This window comes from Neomonachus schauinslandi, chromosome 5 (assembly GCF_002201575.2).
Source record: "Neomonachus schauinslandi chromosome 5, ASM220157v2, whole genome shotgun sequence".
NCBI classification, from domain to species: domain Eukaryota; kingdom Metazoa; phylum Chordata; class Mammalia; order Carnivora; family Phocidae; genus Neomonachus; species Neomonachus schauinslandi.
The window spans coordinates 160,991,341-161,010,060 of record NC_058407.1 but is presented as its reverse complement, the minus strand read 5'-3'; the positions used below and the strand labels follow the sequence as shown (position 1 = coordinate 161,010,060).

The window sequence follows — 18,720 nt, the reverse complement described above, 5'->3', positions numbered from 1 at the left end:
TTGTGGTCTGAGCAATCGGCATGAAAGTGTTCCAGTAACACTTTCATGTGTCCCATACTCCTTGAAGGGCCCCTGGAATAAAAGTAAAGGAAGAGAGAAAGTACAGTACTCACCAAGTTTGCACCAAAGCTCGGAGTCCAGATGAAAAGACTTGGAAGCCCCACATTCGGGCACCAAATGATGTGGTTTTGGAATAGAGGTGAGGTTTGGGGGGGTGGGGTCCAAAGCCAACAACCAAGAAAGAATTCTTGAGACATCTTTGGTGCAAAATGGTGGTTTTATTTATTTTTTTTTTAAAGATTTTTATTTATTTATATGAGAGAGAGAGAATGAGAGAGAGCAAGCACATGAGAGGGGGGAGGGTCAGAGGGAGAAGCAGACTCCCCGCCGAGCAGGGAGCCCGATGCGGGACTCGATCCAGGGACTCGATCCAGGGACTCCAGGATCATGACCTGAGCCGAAGGCAGTCGCTTAACCAACTGAGCCACCCAGGCGCCCTGGTGGTTTTATTAAAGCACGGCGACCGGACCCGTGGGCAGAAAGAGCTGCTGCCTGGAGCAGCTTTTTTATTCCTTTTTATAGTTGCATATTATGGGATGTGACTTTTTTTTTTTAAAGATTTTATTTATTTATTTGAGAGAGAAAGAGAGAAACAGCATGAGAGCGGAGAGGGTCAGAGGGAGAAGAAGGCTTCCTGCTGAGCCGGGAGCCCAATGTGGGACTCAATCCCAGGACTCCGGGATCATGACCTGAGCCGAAGGCAGTTGCTTAACCAACTGAGCCACCCAGGCGCCCGTGATGTGACTTTTTAAAAAAATCAGTATTCTACCGACAGGAATTTAGGTTGTTTCCAATCTTACACAATTACAAAATAACCTTGTACAAATATCTAATATTCTCTCCTCAGTGTAGGAATTAATGACTTAGCCAGGTATGATTAAAATTGTCTCTGTTCTGGATGCTTGTCTAAACTGTCCGAACTTATGTTTATTCTAAGCTCTTCTTGTGCCAGGATATCCTCTATAAGGCTCCTTTACTCCGTCTCTGCTTATGAATTATCCAAAGGCAAGTACAATGTCATATCATTTGTAAAACTTTTATTAAGTTCTGGGAAAATAAAACTCTTTCGTTAAAGGTTTTTGCATTATTTACACTTTGGTTCCACATACATTCGGCTGTTACTGGAAAGAATGTGTTAAACTCTGCTACCTCTGGTGGAAGGGGGAAATTCCTCTTTGACACCCAAGCGGAAATGGAGGGAACATCCCTGCTTTTCCTCCTCCATAAATCCCACCCCATCCCAAGGACCTTCCATGAAACCCTCCATGAAATGTCACTAGCCAACTTTTCCCCTGCTGTAGATGTTCTAAAACAGTACTGTTACAAGCATGTCACACCAACAGTCACTAAAACACACACCCTTGGGGCCTTGCTGTTCCCTCTGCCTGGCATGCTCTTAACCTCGATAAACATTTGGTTCTTCCAGTGCTTCCTCAAGGAGTCTATTCAAATGCTGCCTCTTCAAAGAGTCCTGCCTCTCCAGCCTCTAACCCCCATCTCACTTACCCTGCTTTTGCTTCATGTCGCCACTACCTGATTTATATAGGCGTTTCTGTCTCCCCCTCCCTGAACTTAAATTCCACTAAGGTAGAGCTTTGTTGGGACGCCTGGATGGCTCAGAGGGTTAAGCGTTTGCCTTCAGCTCAGGTCATGATCCCAGGGTCAGGGGATCGAGTCCCTCAACTGGCTCCTTGCTCCGAGGGGAGCCTGTTTCTCCCTCTGCCTGCTTCTATCTCTGCCTGGGGCTCCCCCTGCTTGTGCTCTCTCTCTGACCAAAAAAAAAAAAAAAATCTTAAAAAAAAAAAAAAAAGGTAGAGTCTTGTTTTATTTGGAATGTATCTATCTCCAGAACCTAGCCAGCACTTGAAAATCATTCAGAACATTTTTAATTATCAGTGAATGAATACCATCCCAATTATGGGCTGGTACTATGATACATATGAAAAGGGTCTAAAAATGTATAGTAATGAATGTTAAGGCATTACTACAATCTCAACTTTTGTTGCCTGAATCCAGATAAAAGAAATACAAATAGAATCAATCAGCTCTGTCGATCCTGCCTAAAGTATTCGGTTTCTTTCGTTCAGTTCGTATTATGTGCCCACACTGGTCCTCAAAAAATATTTCCCCAAACAAGTAACGTAATGCTGAGAAGTGTCTAAGGTCCAGTGGCAGTCGCGCCAGATATCTGCCTCACTCTCAAGGCTGGATTTGTCTGCCACGTTAATAATACAAACGTTTGGAAGGAAGCAACGACGTCCTCCCGCCGTAGGAAGCAAACAGCAAGCGGTCCTGACTCAGGCTAGGATGGGAGGACGAAGAGCGCGGGCTCACTTCAGGCACTTCCGGTCTCCGGCAGGAGCCTGGCGCCGAGCTCATGACGCAAACCGCGTACGACCAGGCGCCGCCGTGACGTCCTGTTCTTCCAGTGACCTTCAGGTCCCGCGGAGACAGCGGCGCGCGAGAGGCCTCTGCCTGTGCGCTGATTGGTCGCGAGCCGAGGCCAATCCCGCCGCCTGTTTTCCGTGCTGCAGAAGTCGCTGGGGTCTCGGCGGAGTCTCGGACCTGTAGACGCCGAGCTGCTCTGCAAGTCGCCATGCCGCGTGGAAGCCGGAGCCGCACCTCCCGCATGGCCCCTCCGGCCAGGTAAGGCCACCGCGGGGGTTAGGGGCGCTGCCGGCGCCGTGACGCAGACGGAGGACGCGCTAGGCCTCGCCGCGGCCTGGCGGAGGCCGGTGGAGGCCGCGGGCGCGGGCGTCCGAAGGCCGGTGTGGCGGGGGCCGGACTCCGCCTGCCGTAGGCTGGTTGTAAATGGGCTTTAGCTAGATTTCCCGTTAGTGGCAAACTTTCTAATTTCGAACGCCCATGAGTACTTAAAATACTTTAGAGCTCATATTTAAGTAATCTGTACACCCAACATGGGGCTGGAACTCACGACCCCAAGATCGAGACTCCCACGCTCCTCTTCCGACTCAGCCAGCCAGGCGCTCCTAGAGCTCATTTTAAATTAAAACGGTCATGTCCTATAAATGCGTGGGTATTTTTTAGTGTGAAACGGCTGAAACTTCAAAAGTAGCCCCCAAAAAAAGAAAGAAAAAAAAAACAAACAGTGTCGTAGAAAGGTAGTATAATCGGGGAAATGATCGCATTTCAATAAACTGGATAATCTTTGAGCACCAGCAATGAGCGTTACAGGGGCTCGGCCCAGTTGGGAACGCAGTTACTAAAGTAAAGCCTCACGTGTACGTGACGTTTTCTAGTTCTTTTTTTTTTTTCCCCCTAAGAATTTATTTATTTGTCAGAGAAAGAGCACAAGCAGAGGGAGCAGCAGAAGCAGAAGCAGGCTCCCCTCTGAGCAAGGAGCCCGATGTGGGACTCGATCCTAGGACCCTGGGATCATGACCTGAGCTGAAGGCAGACGCCTAACCGACTGAGCCACCCAGGCGTCCCTGTTTTCTAGTTCTTAAAATATTTTAAAAATATACTTCTAATTATACTTTAACCTTAACACCAGTAACGTTAGGGATAGATGTTATTCCTCTTTTCCGGAAATAAGGAAATTCGAGAATCGGAGTGACTTGTCCAAGGTCACGCTATCAGTAAGTACGAAAGCCAGGTCTGACCCGAGTTTTCCGGTGACCACTTTAGGATGTTTAGCATGGTACCACATTGCTTCTCTGGAGTAGGGTGGCTTGTGTTCAAATGATATGCTAAGAGTGTAGGAAAGTGGTTCACTTAACGGAAAGAAGCTTCTTTGCAAAGGACAGAAAACCACATTTTTGTAAAGTGATGCCAATCAGGTGGTGGAAGCAAAGTCATAAACTTCTGGCCTAGCCTTATTTGGGGGATGAGCACCCAAGGAGACAATCTAAAAATGGCCAGAGGGAACATAACATGTGAAAAATTTTACTTTATTTTTTTTAAGATTTTATTTATTTGACAGAGCACGAGCAGGGGGAGCTGCAGGCAGAGGGAGAAGGAGAAGCAGGCTCCCCGTTGGGCTCCATCCCAGGACCCAGGGATCGTGACCTAAGCCACCCAGGCGCCCCCATATGTGAAGGTTTTTTGTTTTTTTTTTTAAAGATTTTATTTATTTATTTGACAGAGAAGAGAACACAAGTCGGCAGAGGGAGGGGGAGAAGCAGGCTCCCCGCAGAGCGGGGAGCCCGATGCGGGACTCGATCCCAGGACCCTGGGATCATGACCCAAGCCGAAGGTAGCCGCTTAACCGACTGAGCCACCCAGGCGCCCATGTGAAGGTTTTTAAAGCAGTACTGGACGTGTTAGTGAAAGCCTACTGTTGACCAGAAGCCTTAGCGATAACAAACAGTCGCAGTAACACGTATTTTGTATGTTATATTACTGTAATACTGTATTCTTACAGTAAAGTAAGCTAAAGAAAAAGTGTTACTAAGAAATCAGAAGGAAGAGAAGATAAACACAGTACTATACCTATAGTGTATTTATCGAAAAAAACCCACATGTAAGTGGACCCATGCAGTTCAAACCTGTGTTGTTAAATGGTCAGCAGTACCGTTTCTTTAGGTTGACGATTTCCAAACCTGGTAGGAAGTGGGCACGTCATACTTTTGTTCTTTTCCTTCTTAGCCGGCCACCTCAGATGAGAGCGGCGCCTAGACCAGCGCCGGCAGCTCAGCCTCCGGCAGCTCAGCCTCCGGCAGTGGCTCCACCAGCTGCTGTCGGCTCACCTGCTGCTGCGCCCCGGCAGCCAGGTCTCATGGCCCAGATGGCGACCACTGCAGCTGGCGTGGCTGTGGGCTCTGCTGTCGGGCACACGGTAGGTCATGCCATCACCGGGGGCTTCAGTGGAGGAGGCAATGCTGAGCCTTCGAGGCCTGACATCACTTACCAGGTAAGATTTGGGGCAGTGTTGTCGTTCAGTGGTGCGTTACGAGAAAACCTAGTTATTTGTAAGTTCCTTAATGTATAGGAACTGTCTGTAATTTTATTTATTTTTAATTTTTTTATTTTTTTAAGGATTTTATTTATTTATCTGACAGCGAGAGAGGGAACACAAGCAGAGGGAGTGGGAGAGGGAGAAGCAGGCTTCCCGCTGAGCAGGGAACCCGATGCGGGGCTCAATCCCAGGACCCTGGGATCATGACCTGAGCTGAAGGCAGACGCTTAACGACTGAGCCACCCAGGCACCCCAGGAACTATAATTTTAGAATCCACAGTGCTCTTAGCAGAAGATGGCTTATCAAAAGCCATGTTTGGCAGTTGAGTTAGTGCCTTAGACCAGCATCATCAAGTACTGTACAAACTGTATTTGTTCCCAAGGAGTAGAATAGCAGTTCAGCCTGATTTCACTGTAAAACAGCCATTTTCCCCTTAAGTTTAGTCTCAATCTTAGTTAAGTATTTAAAAATCTCTTTAGTCGCTCTGTGCTCTCTGACCTCTTACGATATTTGCCACTGCCCCTCTTTCTGAAGTATGTGAATTTTCTCCTCTGATGAGCATGAGTGTATAGTGTATACTCTGTTGTATTTCTGGTGTATTTGATACTCTCGTCCGTTTCTCTAGAATAGTCCCACTTTCTCCTCCATGAAACTTCACTGAACCTCACTGGTATTTTGCGTCTTTGTTCTTGAGTCTTTCTGATTATAACTGGATTAAAGCCCATTTGCTTTCTGCCTTTATTTATTTATTTATTTATTTATCTAAGATTTTATTTATTTGACAGCGAGAGAGGGGATACAAGCGGGGAAGTGGGAGAGGGAGAAGCAGGCTCCCCGCTGAGCAGGAAGCCTGATGTGGGGCTCGGTCCCAGGACCCTGGGATCATGACCTGAGCCGAAGGCAGACGCTTAATGAATGAGCCACCCAGATGCCCCAAAGACACAGATTCGCTTTCTGCCTTTAAAATTTTTCACTTTCCATGTTATTAGATGGAAACTTTAATTTGCATCTAGTTGTAGTTATGTTTCCCCAGCTGACCTCAAAGACATTGGATACTGTTCTTTGTTCAGGCGTAAATCTAATTTCCTTTCTTAATGGTCCTGAATGTTAACGCCTTTGCAGGAGCCTCAGGGAACCCCGGCCGCACAGCAGCAGCAGTTTGGCCCATGCCACTATGAGATGAAACAGTTTCTGGAGTGCGCCCAGAACCAGGGTGACCTGAAGCTTTGTGAAGGTTTCAGCGAGGTGCTGAAACAGTGCAGATTTGCAAATGGTAGGTGATAACATCAATCCCTGATTGAACCTGCATCTGTGCAGTTCACAGCATGATACTCCTGGGCCCTAGAGGAGATTTTGTTTTCATTCTAAAAATAATCTAGTTTTTCTAACAGAGCTGGTCCAGAGGTTTCTAGTCATTATCTTACACTTTTACCAGTTATGTTGTGAATCTGATTCCTCCTTAAGTGGGTGTAGATTAGTGTGCCAGGTCTTGTTCTGGTTACAGGATGTGGGAGTTACAGCCTTAAAGCTGTGAATAAAAAATTACATTCCATTTTCACTGAAGTCCAAGGTTGGGTATAAAGACTGATAAGTCCTTGGCATTCTTCACAGATTATTTGAGAGATGAGTGTATTCAGTCCCTCAGTGGAACTCTGAGGTTTGGGCTGTGTGGAATGTTGGCAGTGAACTTGTTTTTATGTAACTTCCCCCTATTGACCTAAGAATTCACCATCTATTAAAATATTCCGTTTTCATTTTCCTGCCTTCATTTAGGCAAGAAACTGATAACCTTGGGCTTTCATCCCTCCTTTTATCGTTTGGAGGGCTTCTACTTTGTTAAGAATATACAGCTATTTCTCTTCTAACTTATCTTTTCTGTTTGCAGGATTAGCCTAATCAAGAAGTTCAAATTGAAGATATGGAAAATCATCTCTCATAACCAAGTTAATTTAGCATAAAAATATAATTGAAGGTGAATATGTAAGATGTAAAACCACCAGTAAGCTTCTCCTTCATCATTAAATGCAGCTTTCTTCAGAATTGGAATGAAAAATGTTGTTCTTACTGTATAGAAGTTCATTGAGATGGTTTGAATTTGGGGTTGGGCAGATGTTTGTGTGCCTCCTTATATCACCTTTTGTGATGTTCTCATTTGTGAATTAATTAGAATAAAGTGATTTTCTCCCAAAATGTGGTGTCTTTGAAGTGTAAGATTATAAGTTAGATACGGTATTTGCATTTTGCAAAAGTACCCAATTGTCTTGTCTTCAAGCGTATCCGTTTTATAGTCTCAGTATTAAATTCGCATCCACCTGGATGATCTGGCCGAGCTCCCTGAGCTTTTGTAGAAAAGTAGTTCTGTAAGGAGTAGCTCACTAGTAAACATAGTGCTTATTAAAAAGGTTCCAGGTTCCAGGTGGAAGGCCAGTGTTTGGTAAACTGAGCAGTAACAGGAAGTGTGGGAATAGACCTATTACGTGAGTGGGTTCCTCTGGCCAGGTCAGCACTACATGTCACTTCCCCTACTGTATCCAGTTAATTGGTCAGAGATGAAAACCAGCCTCTCAATACAGGCAGTCCCCCTGCAAATGTTTTTCTTCTATGTAAGGCACTGTAGCTTCCCTTTGCTGAAAGACTCAAGCTAGCTGCGACTGCCCATTCCATGTTCTCTTGAGATGGACTCAATTTGGGGTGCATCATTTTTTAAAAATGAACCCAGCTCCCTTCCTCACAACTCAAAATTTCATTCACTTCTGGAAGTTATCTCCAGCCTACATTGTGCTCTGCACTTTTTTACTTTCCAGTGGACCTTTCCGAGGCTATCTGATTTCTTTTCCAATCTGTAAGTTTGAGAGACCTGTGCTACTACAAGGTGAGGAAAGTGCTATTAAGTAAATTTTTCAGTTGCTGTCTCCTGTTCTCAGCTGTGTTCTTAGAGTGCCCCACTCTTTTTAATTTTAAGATTTTATTTAATGACAGCACAAGCAGGGGGAGCGGCAGGGAGAGGGAGCAGGCTCCCCACTGAGCAGAGAGCCTGACGTGGGTCTCCATCCCAGGACCCTGGGATAATGATCCGAGCCAAAGGCAGACACTTCACCAACTGAGCCACCCAGGTGCCCCTAGAGGGCCCCACTCAGTATTACTGAGTTCCTGAAAGGGGCCAAGACCACCTTGCCTGAATCACCACAGAAAGTTCATTTCTGGCAAATCCCCCACCATATTTCCTTCTGGATTCATCAGTGGGCTCCTTTGCCCATTTCTGGGAAAGCTCAGGACTTCTAAGTTCATAGTGCTATTGCCCCTTAATGTCCAAGGTGTGATGGTATGTGGTGGGTACCCTAATAGTGTATTGTTGAATCAATGAATCAAGGGAAAATGGGGCACCTGGCTGGTTTAGCAGGTAGAGCATGTCACTCTTGATCTTGGGGTTATAAGTTAAAGCCCCACATTGAGTGTAGAGTTTCTGTTAAAAAAAAGTAAACAGCCATCAAAAAGAATGAAACCTTGCCGTTTGCAATGACGTGGATGGAACTAGAGGGTATTATGCTAAGTGAAATAAGTCAGAGAAAGACAAATACCATATGATTTCACTCGTGGAATTTTAGAAACAAAATAGATGAACATGGGGGAAGGGAAGGAAAAATAAGATGAAAACAAGGAGGCAAACCATAAGAGACCCTTAACTGGGGAACAAATTGCTAGTTGCTGGAGGGGAGGTGGGAGGGGGAATGGGGTAACTGGGTGATGGGGCATTAAGGAGGGCTCTTGAAGTAATGAGCACTGAGTGTTGTATGCAACTGATGAATCACTGAATTCTACCTCTGCAACTAATAATATAGTATATGATAATTGAATTTAAATAAGGTAAAAAGTAAAAGGAAAATGAACCGCTGACATCAATAAAATGCGAGAGTCTGGCTGTCCTGGCCTCTCCCTGGTAGGAGCCATGGCTACACAGAGATAGACCCAGGGAATAATCCACTAGATACATTGGCCTTTTGCCCTGAGGTTAGAAGGGATTTTATAAACATTGAGGTATAAAGCAGAAGTCAAGTCTATAGCTTAACATGAGGACAACAAAAGGGATCGGGGAGCTTAGTGACAGTGAGTGAAAGGACGAGATGGAAGTGTTCCCATCATTGGAGCCAGATGTTGCATCTCAGCAAGCAGAGGCCTTTATGCATAGACCCCAAGTCATGCGCAACTCCTGTCTATGCAGCAATCCAGGAAAGTACCTCCCCAGAGTGGGAGAAATAGGTGGTCAGCATGAATAGTGGAAAGAGCGCTTGGGCCCACACCTGGGGTTAGTCTGGGCCCTCCTACTCACCTATTTCGTGACCTTGAGCAAGTCACATTCTCTTTACCATGGGCTTAATACCAGAGTTTTAGGTTGCAAGTGAAGATGTGCAAGTGCTTTGTGAAATGCTAATCAAATGGGGTGCTTGTGGGCCCAGCCTCTGTGTGAAGCACTGTATTACGGCTCCCTTCATTTGTTATATTAGAATTAGGGGTTTGAAAAAGGGAGCTTTAGGGGCGCCTGGGTGGCTCAGTCGTTAAGTGGCTGCCTTCGGCTCAGGTCACGATCCCAGGGTCCTGGGATCGAGCCCCGCATCGGGCTCCTTGCTCGGTGGGGAGCCTGCTTCTCCCTCTGCCGCTCCCCCTGCTTGTGTGCTTTCTCTTTCTGACAAATAAAATCTTTTAAAAAAAAGAAAAGTAGCTTTAGAACAAGAGAGCAGTAAGTATCTACTGTGTGCCAGCACGTCACATACATTATTTCCAATTCTGTCAACCTCTTCATCATTCTGATGAGGACCCTCACCCAAACAGCCCAAAGGTGCACCCTGTCAGAGCTCATACGCTTTTCCTGGCACCCGGAGCTCCTCCCAGTGGCCCACAGGCTGAACACCAAATGGGTGAAGGATGAAATCACGGAGGTAGATCAGAGGTAAGATTCCTAACGGGGATGTTCCCTAACGCTTCAAGTCTGCATTTTGCGGGTCAGCCACACAAACTGTTCCTGGGTGGGCACCAACTCTGGGTCCCCATGGCAGCCAGGGCTGCTCTGTGGGTGTGCTGGGCTTTCTCCAGAGCCCTGCTCTCAGCACGTACAGAAATGGCTCCCAGAGAAGTGAATGCATTCCCACCAAGGCTGGCTTTGTCTCCTCTGTGCCTGGAGGCCAACGGAGCTCCAAAGGGGAGACTGGTCACCTCTGCTGAGCTTCCCTCACCCTCCAGCAGAGGTCACCTCCTGGTGAGACTTGGCCCCTGCCGGGCCTTGGCCTGCATCCCAGGTTTGCAGTTGTGATTTATTTCTGGTACGTCCGCCTTCCGTCACCAAGTAGCAAAGCCCAAAGGACGAGCAGCAAGATATCCTACTGTGGCCACGAGTGTCTGCGGGGGAACTGCTTCAGCCCTCAGTTGTCCCCATTCCCCAAGGGGCTCTGAGACCTTTGGGATTCCTGTCACATTCACTCAAGGGCCTGCGAGGACCTAACAGTGAGTAGCTGGGCCAGTGATGGACAAAAGCCAGGCGACAGGCAGAGAGAGAGAGAGGCTCTGCGGCAGAGAAGACAGAAACCCCAAGAGCTGTTAGACCCACTTTTCCCTTCTGAAGGCAGATGGATGCAGAGTGACACTGTTGACTCTTGAAGCCCCCTCAGGGTATTTGCCTACAGAAAGTGGGTTCCCTGTATTTTCAGACTCTCTGAGCTTGGGGGAGGGATGTTTTGTTCCAAAAAGAACCAGGTTACCTACTCCTGTCTGGGGACCCCTTCCAAAGGAGTCTTGGGAAAGGTGTGGGGAGTGTGGGTGGAGGCAATGGACAGAAGCACAAAGATGGCCCCAAGTTAGGCCTAGAGCAAGGGGCTGGCCCTCCGCCCCGCCCCAGAGAGGTGAGTGCATGCCAGGGAATGGAGCCCCCAGCCTGGATGGCTTCCTGGGGTGGGCCCAGATATACCCTCTGCCTGTAGTGGGCTGGGGAAAGAGAGAGACCGTGTGCTACCCAGTTTGGGGAAGTGGGGGGCACAGACGCCCATCTTGGGAACTTAAAAAGGACTTGCGAGGAAATGGGCTTGTCTTAACAGGAACAGATACTTCGGTGCTCGGTTGGGGTTGCTGACTGGGAAGGCTGTGAGCAGCCCAGGCACCGGCTGTTGGCAGAGGAGACTGTTGTTATTCTAATTCTTCCTCAGTAACCAGGCACCAGCACTGGGGATGCCAGGCTTCCTGGAACAGCTAGCCCCACTTGGCTGGTCGGCAAATTGGCCCCTTTGATAGGCCAGGCCTTCTTGGGCCCAGAAAGGGCAGTAGGAGTGGGACTAGAGGTAGCTTCGGCCCTGCTGAGTGTCATCTTATGCCCCTTTTCTGTCTGCCCCTCTTCCTGTTGGTAGATGATTTTCTCCATCCCTCGAATCCTGAATCTGAGGTAGGAGTTTAGTATCCTGGTGGCATCTATATTCCTGAGGCAAAGCCAGCCAGCTCAGCAGCTCTGGGTCCAGGCCTGAGTATCCTGGCTTTGTACCGCCCCACACTGCGGCAGGATCACTCAGGGCTCGCTGGCCAGTATTTTGGTAGGACGTGGGACATTCTGAGGACAGGCCCATCCTGCCATCAGGACCCTGAGCCAAAGGGATACCTCCAACCGTTGACTCATATCCGGGAAGCAGCACTGGGCACAGGGGGCAGGAATGACTGGGATGTCTCAGAGATCAGTCTAATGGAGGAGGTAACCCCACACACTGACAAATGATACCAGAGCCTGGGACCATTAAGCTCTGCATCCCTCTGAGCACCTGGCAGAGTGCTTCTCAAAGAGTATGAAAGAAAGAAGAGGGAGAAAGAAAGAAACAGAGAGACAGGGAGGGAGAGGCAGAGGGACGGAGGCAGGCAGGCAGGAAGGAAGGTTAGGGAAGTCCTGGTTAAGGGCAGAATGAGTAAGAAACAGTGGGAAGCACTGGAAGTGTGTCCTGGAAGGAGGGGAGTTTTCAGGTGAGCACAGCTAGGACTGCAGGTGGTTAGGAGAGTCTATAGGACTGCCATATTAAGACGAAATCATGAAACTTCTCATCTTTTCCACAAGTGCAGCGAACAAGCAGAGGAAAAGCAGGACCAGCCTCATCTCCTCAAAGAGAGGAAATGGCCCTTTAATTTGTCCTCTGCAAAGTTTCTCTGGGGTTCTTTCTAAAAGCAAGGGTGTGCCGGCCTCGTCAGAGCTGATCTTGGGGGCTGATGGCCCAACCTCCTGCCTCTGGCCTGGGCTTAGGCCTGGCCAACCATCTGCGGTTGCTACTACGGGTGCGGCAGCTTAGAGCGAGAACATTCGGGGAGCCGCATGGTTGCCTGGGGTTCACAAAAGTTTACATCCAGTGGGAAGATGCAGGTGGACTCTTTCCAAAGGGTTTTTCAGTTCACATTTATTTTGAACACTCACAATAGACCTGCTCTGTGCCAGGAGATACAGACGAGCAAGAAAGGGTTCCAGCCCTCAAAAAGCACATCACCTAGATCAGGATGGCTAACAGCTGCTTCTTCTTTTTTTATTTAAAATTTTTAATTTAAATTCAATTTAGTTAACACCTAGTGTATTATTAGTTTCAGGGGTAGAATTTAGCTGACAGCTTCTTTCTATTTCTCTCTCAGAGCCCCTCAGAATCACCCCAGAGTTGCTGAGCATGACGCGGGACGAGGCACTTCCAGACTCGTACTCAGCACAGGGTTTCTATGAGAACTATGAGCCCAAGGAGATCCTGGGCAGGTAAGGCCCAGACCTTCCCCAGGAAGTGCTGTCTTAGGCTCCAGCCAGTTCCATGGGCCCTGAGCACTGACCCTTTTCCATCCCCAAAGCACTGTCCACTTGGAGAAACCCTTAGTTTGGGGTCCTGCCCTCCTGACCAGGACAGATGAGAAGGGTATAAAAGCATCCAGATAAGAGACCTCTCCCAGCACAGCTCTCCCGGTGCTGTTGACAAGCACGTCCAAACCCAGCTTTGTGCCAAGTGTCAAAGATCAGGGGTCAGAGGGAAGATTATGGCCTTAGATGCTGAGAAAGAGCACTGAACTAGGAGTCAAGAGTCCTAAGACCAGGCTTATTACTCATCAGCTCCAGACAAATCATCCTCCATCTGCCTTCTTCATCCTACCATCCCCCAAAGCTCCCAGGGAGTTGGTGGATGAGGCAGGACATCTCTGTGGGGGCTCGGACCTGGGCTCTCCCTGGGGTGAGGGGCCCCCGGGACCACCTGTGCTCTGCACCCCCAGAGGAGTTAGCAGCGTCGTCAGGCGCTGCATCCACAAGCCCACGCGCAAGGAGTACGCTGTGAAGATCATTGACGTCACTGGTGGAGGCAGCTTCAGCTCTGAGGAGGTGCGGGAGCTGCGAGAGGCCACGCTGAAGGAGGTGGACATCCTGCGCAAGGTCTCAGGGCTCCCCAACATCGGTGAGTAATGGCCCTACTCACCCCAGCAGGGTGCTCCACCATGATTCTGCTCTAATAACCCAAGTCAGGGAGTGCAGCCCCACTCTGCAGCTAGCCAGAACCCCCAGGGTATCTCGTGTCCCCTGAAGCCCTGCCAGTCCAGTGCCCTGAGGCTTGAGGTTCCCAGCTCCATGCTCACCGCTGTGGAGATTCAGCTCTAAGCCTCCTCTTCCAGCCAGACAGAAGGGGTTGCAAGCAGGGCTGGGGCTGGTTGCAGGTCAGGGAATGGGAAAGTGAAGCCCCTGGGTGGGTCCCTCCCTGGGGGTCCTCCTTTGAACGCCATTCTGATATGGCTTCCAGCTGTTGGGGTGGGTCCAAGCAGTTTTAATCCTGTTGCCCTCTACCCCTGCTGCCTCTCTGCCCAAGCTCTCCTGCTACAAGTTAGTCCTTTCCATTTCAGTACAGCTGAAGGACACTTACGAGACCAACACTTTCTTCTTCTTGGTGTTTGATCTGTAAGTACCCAGCCCCGGAGCCAGCCACACCCTAGAGCCTGCCGGAGAACCTCCTATTGTGGTCCCCTTTCCAGTGCTTCCTGGAGACCAACAGCCAGCTCTCTACACTGTGGAGGCCAAGTAGGATCACCAATGCTTTAGGTAGATCAGCCCTGGGGGTCAGGCTGCCAGGTCTTGAATCCTGGGTCCGCCATTTGGAAGCTAGATGATTTCTTTAAGTACTTGTTTTCTCGTGGGTATTACAGAAGTAATAATAGCACAGTGAATGGCAGGATGTAAATGCTATAAATTATTAACTACAATGATGATGACAAAGGTGGTCATTGAATACTCATTCTAGACATGGAGGATACAGCAATGAACAAGACATATAAGGTCCCTGACTTCATGTAACAATTTTCACAGTGAGCGAACAGAAAGCAATAAAATAAGCCATACTACGTGCACAGTTATGTACACGTACAGATACATAAAGCAGAACAGGGGTTAGAGAGAGGTGGGGCTTCTTTAAATGGTCAGGGAATGTTCTCCAGAAGGCGACCTGAGCAGAGACCCAGATGAAGTGAGGGAGGGATCAGAGCCAAGACCTGAAGAAGGCTCAGCAGAAGGGCAGAAGGGAGAGCCAGAGAGCAAGGGCCCTGCTCCCAGTGGGCCTTTTAGCTCCGGGAGCCTCTGTTTTCTCAAGAAAGGAAAAATGACACCAACCAGGCTCTCAGCATTAAATTCCAACAACACAAAGTGTTCTGTGAACAATGCATTCAGACTTATTATGATTTTTATCAGAAAAGCTTGCCAGAAAAGGGAGCTCTCCAGCTCCTTGTTCCCCCACTCCACTGAGTCCTCACTAAAGAATGCAAATCTCAGCTGCATGAATCATGTCGTGGGGCTGTCTTGATTTCTCCATATATAACAGCTAATTTAGGGACTGGATTTACTTGAAATTATTCAAGTAGATTTTGTATTGTTTCATACTGTTCATACTGATTGTGAACGTTTCATACTGTAGCCATACTGAGTATGTGCAAGGTTATTTTACTTGGAGACACAAGGTAACTTGGTCTGTGTGTTCAATTAAACTACCAACTCCAGGAAGGCAGTACCCAGTGTTTACTGGTAAATCTTTCTGCAGCTGTTAACAGTGAATTCTCCTCGTGTATTTAATATGGAATTAGAATGATAAAAACTGGGGGTGCCTTGTTTGGTTAAGCGACTGCCTTCGGCTCAGGTCATGATCCTGGGGTCCCAGGATCGAGTCCTGCATCGGGCTCCCTGCTCGGCGGGGAGTCTGCTTCTCCCTGACCCTCCCCCCTCCTGTGCTCTCTCTCATTCTCTCTCAAATAACTAAAATCTTTAAAAAAAAATGATAAAAACTGGATTCACACATTACCTTTTAGGAACATAGTACAGGTATTGTATAAGTAAGGCTCACCTCTGTAAATTCTAGGTTATCTCCTCAAACAGAACCCCCTCCCCACCCCACCAGCTAAGCTCAAGGGTTTTCTTGCCTCTGTGCCACCAGCCAAATCCCTTGTGCCTTAGGAATCCCACCGATTTCCCTGGAGGGGTGAGTGGGAAAGGGCAGGACATACCTTTCCTATTTAACCACGGGAGACTCTCCCAGGACCCCCAAGACTTAACCAGCTGCAGCTGTCCCAACTCCGCTCAGTGGCATGGTCCTGTAGAGCCCGTGGGAGCAGCTCAAATATCCCTAACCTTTGAAGAAGTTGCTTGGGGAAGCTATTTTTAATGCTGTCCTGAGTTGCCCTCCAGAGTATAACCGGATTGTTCTAGCAGAGACCTCTTTCTACGTCATCCCAAGAAGTGAGAAGACTGAACCGTAATTCTTAATCCTAAAATAAGCAAGCTTTGCTCCCCCAGCACTTGTACTATTGCTTCTACCACTCATTCCTGGGAAGAATCAGGATACTCCTGTCCTTCTAATCTGGATCTGGGGACTCAGGCCAGTGGCTCTGGGTCCCTCTTTCACCTCCCAGCCCTGATTTTGACCCTCACAGATCCCAGTCTGTGCTGTCACTTCCACGATGAGGGGACCCCGACACTGGTGCCATCCCACCCCTTCAGCATCCCCTGCTCTTCTAATCTTCAGATAGCCTCTCCACTCACTTCCCCAGCTTTTCCCTACAGCCCTGGGTCCTTCACTGTGGCCCACTTTGTCTCTGGAGATATGAGGAAGGAAATAGGTCTCTGGGAGCAGGATAAGGAGGGGGTGGTCTTGGAACCAATCCAGCTACAAACACTCTGTCCCCACAGGATGAAGAGAGGGGAGCTCTTTGATTACCTCACTGAGAAGGTCACTCTGAGTGAGAAGGAAACCAGGTAAGGATCCATCTGTCCCCATCACCACTCCCTGCCCCCCCCGAGTATGAGTGGTACCGCCACCAAGGTCTTGGAGGGGCAAAGCATGCGTTTGTCTGGGCTGGGGGTGTGCCCTGCAGGCTTTTGTAGCCTTCCCCCAGCCTGTCCTGAGTCCTCCCTCACTGGCAGTCTGGCAGGTATATGGGCTTTGGTCTCCCTGCTTGTTACCTGGCCTGCAGAGGAGGAGATAAGAGTAACATGTGCCTGTCCCACCCCAGAAAGATCATGAGAGCCTTGCTGGAGGTTATCTGCAACTTGCACAAACTCAACATTGTGCATCGGGATCTGAAGCCCGAGAACATCCTCTTGGATGATGACATGAACATCAAGCTTACAGACTTTGGTTTTTCCTGCCAGCTGGAGCCAGGAGAGAAGCTTCGAGGTCTGGTAACATGACCTTGGCCCATGTCAAGGGCTCAGGCTCTCTCATCCATGCTCCCAGGAACAGAAAATGCTTGCATTTCTTCCCCAATTCCCCCTCCCCTCTCCCGCTCCCCCCCTCCGAGATAAAAATCCTACTGTTTCAAGCTGTCTCTTCAGGTAAGCCTCTTCCCAGGGCTGGGCCAGGTTCCCACCGCCTGAGTTCCAGGCCAGGAAACCGGCCCTGGCAGGTGGTCCTAGGAGCCAGCACTCAGCCCCTGCCCTTGGTCCTGAAGTTGGTCAGTGTTAGAATCTGAGTCCCAGCCCAAGCACCGTGGCACTTTCATCTCCGTTGTTTTCTTTGGACCCTTGTCTTCCAAGTGCCCCCGGCTGACCTATCCTGATGGTAACTGTTCCTGCAGAGGTCTGTGGGACTCCCAGTTACCTGGCCCCTGAGATCATTGAATGCTCCATGAACGATGACCACCCAGGCTATGGGAAGGAGGTGGACATGTGAGTGTGTTGGGGAAGGCAGTGACCCATAGGGACAGGGATGTTCCCATGGCTAGGAGCTCCTGGCTGGGGAGGGCAGGAAATGGCAGGAGCTGCAGCCAGCCCTCCTGCCTTCCTCCCTGTCCACCTGGTGCCAGGTGGAGCACCGGGGTCATCATGTACACCCTGCTGGCTGGCTCCCCGCCCTTCTGGCACCGGAAACAGATGCTGATGCTGAGGATGATCATGAGTGGCAACTACCAGTTTGGCTCACCTGAATGGGATGATTATTCAGACACTGTGAAGGACTTGGTGAGAGGCCAGGCCTGCTGGCTCCTCCACTCAGGCGAGGGGAAGTCCCCAACAGGGGTGGGGGGCATATCGTGCTATAGAACGGAGGACCCTGCTGGGAAGACCCTATGTCTTTTCAAGTGCTGGAGGGGAGCCTGCCTTGGTGTTTTCCGCTCCCCTTCCTTATTCTCTCAGGTTTCCCGATTCTTGGTGGTGAACCCCCAGGGCCGCTATTCAGCAGAAGAGGCCTTAGCGCATCCCTTCTTCCAGCAGTATGTGGTGGAAGAAGTGCGTCACTTCAGTCCCCGGGGCAAGTTCAAGGTACTGAAGCTCCCCTCCCACCCAGGGCCCTGGGGCAGGACTCCTCAAGTCCAAGCCCCCAAGTCCCCTTCCTTCCCCCAGGGACTCCTCCTTTCACCCACCGGGGTTCCAGAGCACCAGCCCTTCCCCTTCCCACCCACCCCTGTGATGCTTCCAGCTCAACTTCTGGCTTCAGAGAAGGCAGACGTCACCCCTCTGGCTCCTACAGCCCACATCTCTGCAGATGCAGGAGGGGTTGGGATGGAAGGGGGAACACGAGGAAGGGTCCAGCAGTAGGCACACAAGGCTTCATGGCAAACAAGCAAACAAGCTCAGGGACCCCCTGCACCGGAGGGGGAGGAGACCGGCCGGCAGGGGCTGGGCCAGCTTCCCAGTTCTGGCTCTCCACAGGTGATCGCTCTAACTGTACTGGCTTCAGTGCGGATCTATTACCAGTACCGCCGGGTGAAGCCTGTGAGCCGGGAGATCATCATCCGTGACCCCTATGCCCTCCGGCCTCTGCGCCGACTCATCGATGCCTATGCTTTCCGGATCTATGGACACTGGGTGAAGAAGGGACAGCAGCAGAACCGGGCTGCCCTCTTCGAGAACACACCCAAGGCTGTGCTCCTCTCCCTGGCTGAGGAGGACTACTGAGGGGCTGGCAGGCGGGAAGGTAGGGTGGGGGGCAGGCGAGGAGGCAAAGTCACAGAAATATAAGCTGAGGAGTGAGATCACGTCCAGGCCTCTGTCCAGAGGGGGCCCTTGGCCCTGGCAAGGACCCCTGGAACTAGGGCCACTATCCCCTCTCAGAGACTCTGCACAAGAAGAGCAGGGTGCTCCCATCACATGTTGGTAAGTGTGCTCAGGGCCAGGCCCCACAGAAAGGGAACCAGAGGTGGTTTGAGAGCCTTCCTGCTTCTCTACTTCCCCGCTGTACCACCATCTTGGGTCCTTCTCATGGGAGGACCAGAGTTCCTGACACTCACACGT

At 49.6% G+C, this 18,720-nt stretch overlaps 2 protein-coding genes across 5 annotated transcripts; both read left to right on the top strand.

Annotated features, from left to right (window-relative positions):
* Positions 1 to 2,483: 2,483 nt before the first annotated feature.
* Positions 2,484 to 7,163, top strand: CHCHD2 (coiled-coil-helix-coiled-coil-helix domain containing 2). 2 transcript variants are annotated; one of them, XM_021700422.1, is made up of 4 exons: positions 2,484 to 2,706; positions 4,669 to 4,933; positions 6,102 to 6,252; positions 6,865 to 6,934. In XM_021700422.1, exons 1-4 carry the CDS (start codon positions 2,657 to 2,659, stop codon positions 6,873 to 6,875), a joined length of 477 nt encoding a protein of 158 aa, XP_021556097.1. In that variant the 5' UTR covers positions 2,484 to 2,656; the 3' UTR covers positions 6,876 to 6,934. The 2 variants fall into 2 exon arrangements, with proteins under 2 accessions (XP_021556097.1, XP_044771055.1); XM_044915120.1 differs by having other exon boundaries at positions 2,496 to 2,706; positions 6,102 to 6,256; positions 6,865 to 7,163.
* A 5,486-nt stretch (positions 7,164 to 12,649) lies between these two features.
* Positions 12,650 to 18,443, top strand: PHKG1 (phosphorylase kinase catalytic subunit gamma 1). Of its 3 annotated transcripts, none has more exons than XM_021700434.2 (9): positions 12,650 to 12,732; positions 13,236 to 13,392; positions 13,859 to 13,908; positions 16,180 to 16,245; positions 16,503 to 16,666; positions 17,067 to 17,157; positions 17,295 to 17,448; positions 17,623 to 17,748; positions 18,139 to 18,443. In XM_021700434.2, the coding sequence occupies exons 1-9, from the start codon at positions 12,650 to 12,652 to the stop codon at positions 18,382 to 18,384; spliced, it is 1,137 nt and encodes a 378-aa protein (XP_021556109.1). In that variant the 3' UTR covers positions 18,385 to 18,443. The 3 variants fall into 3 exon arrangements, with proteins under 3 accessions (XP_021556109.1, XP_021556108.1, XP_021556107.1); XM_021700433.2 differs by having other exon boundaries at positions 13,236 to 13,414; positions 13,854 to 13,908; XM_021700432.2 differs by having other exon boundaries at positions 13,236 to 13,414; positions 13,854 to 13,911; positions 16,174 to 16,245.
* The last annotated feature ends 277 nt before the right edge of the window (positions 18,444 to 18,720 follow it).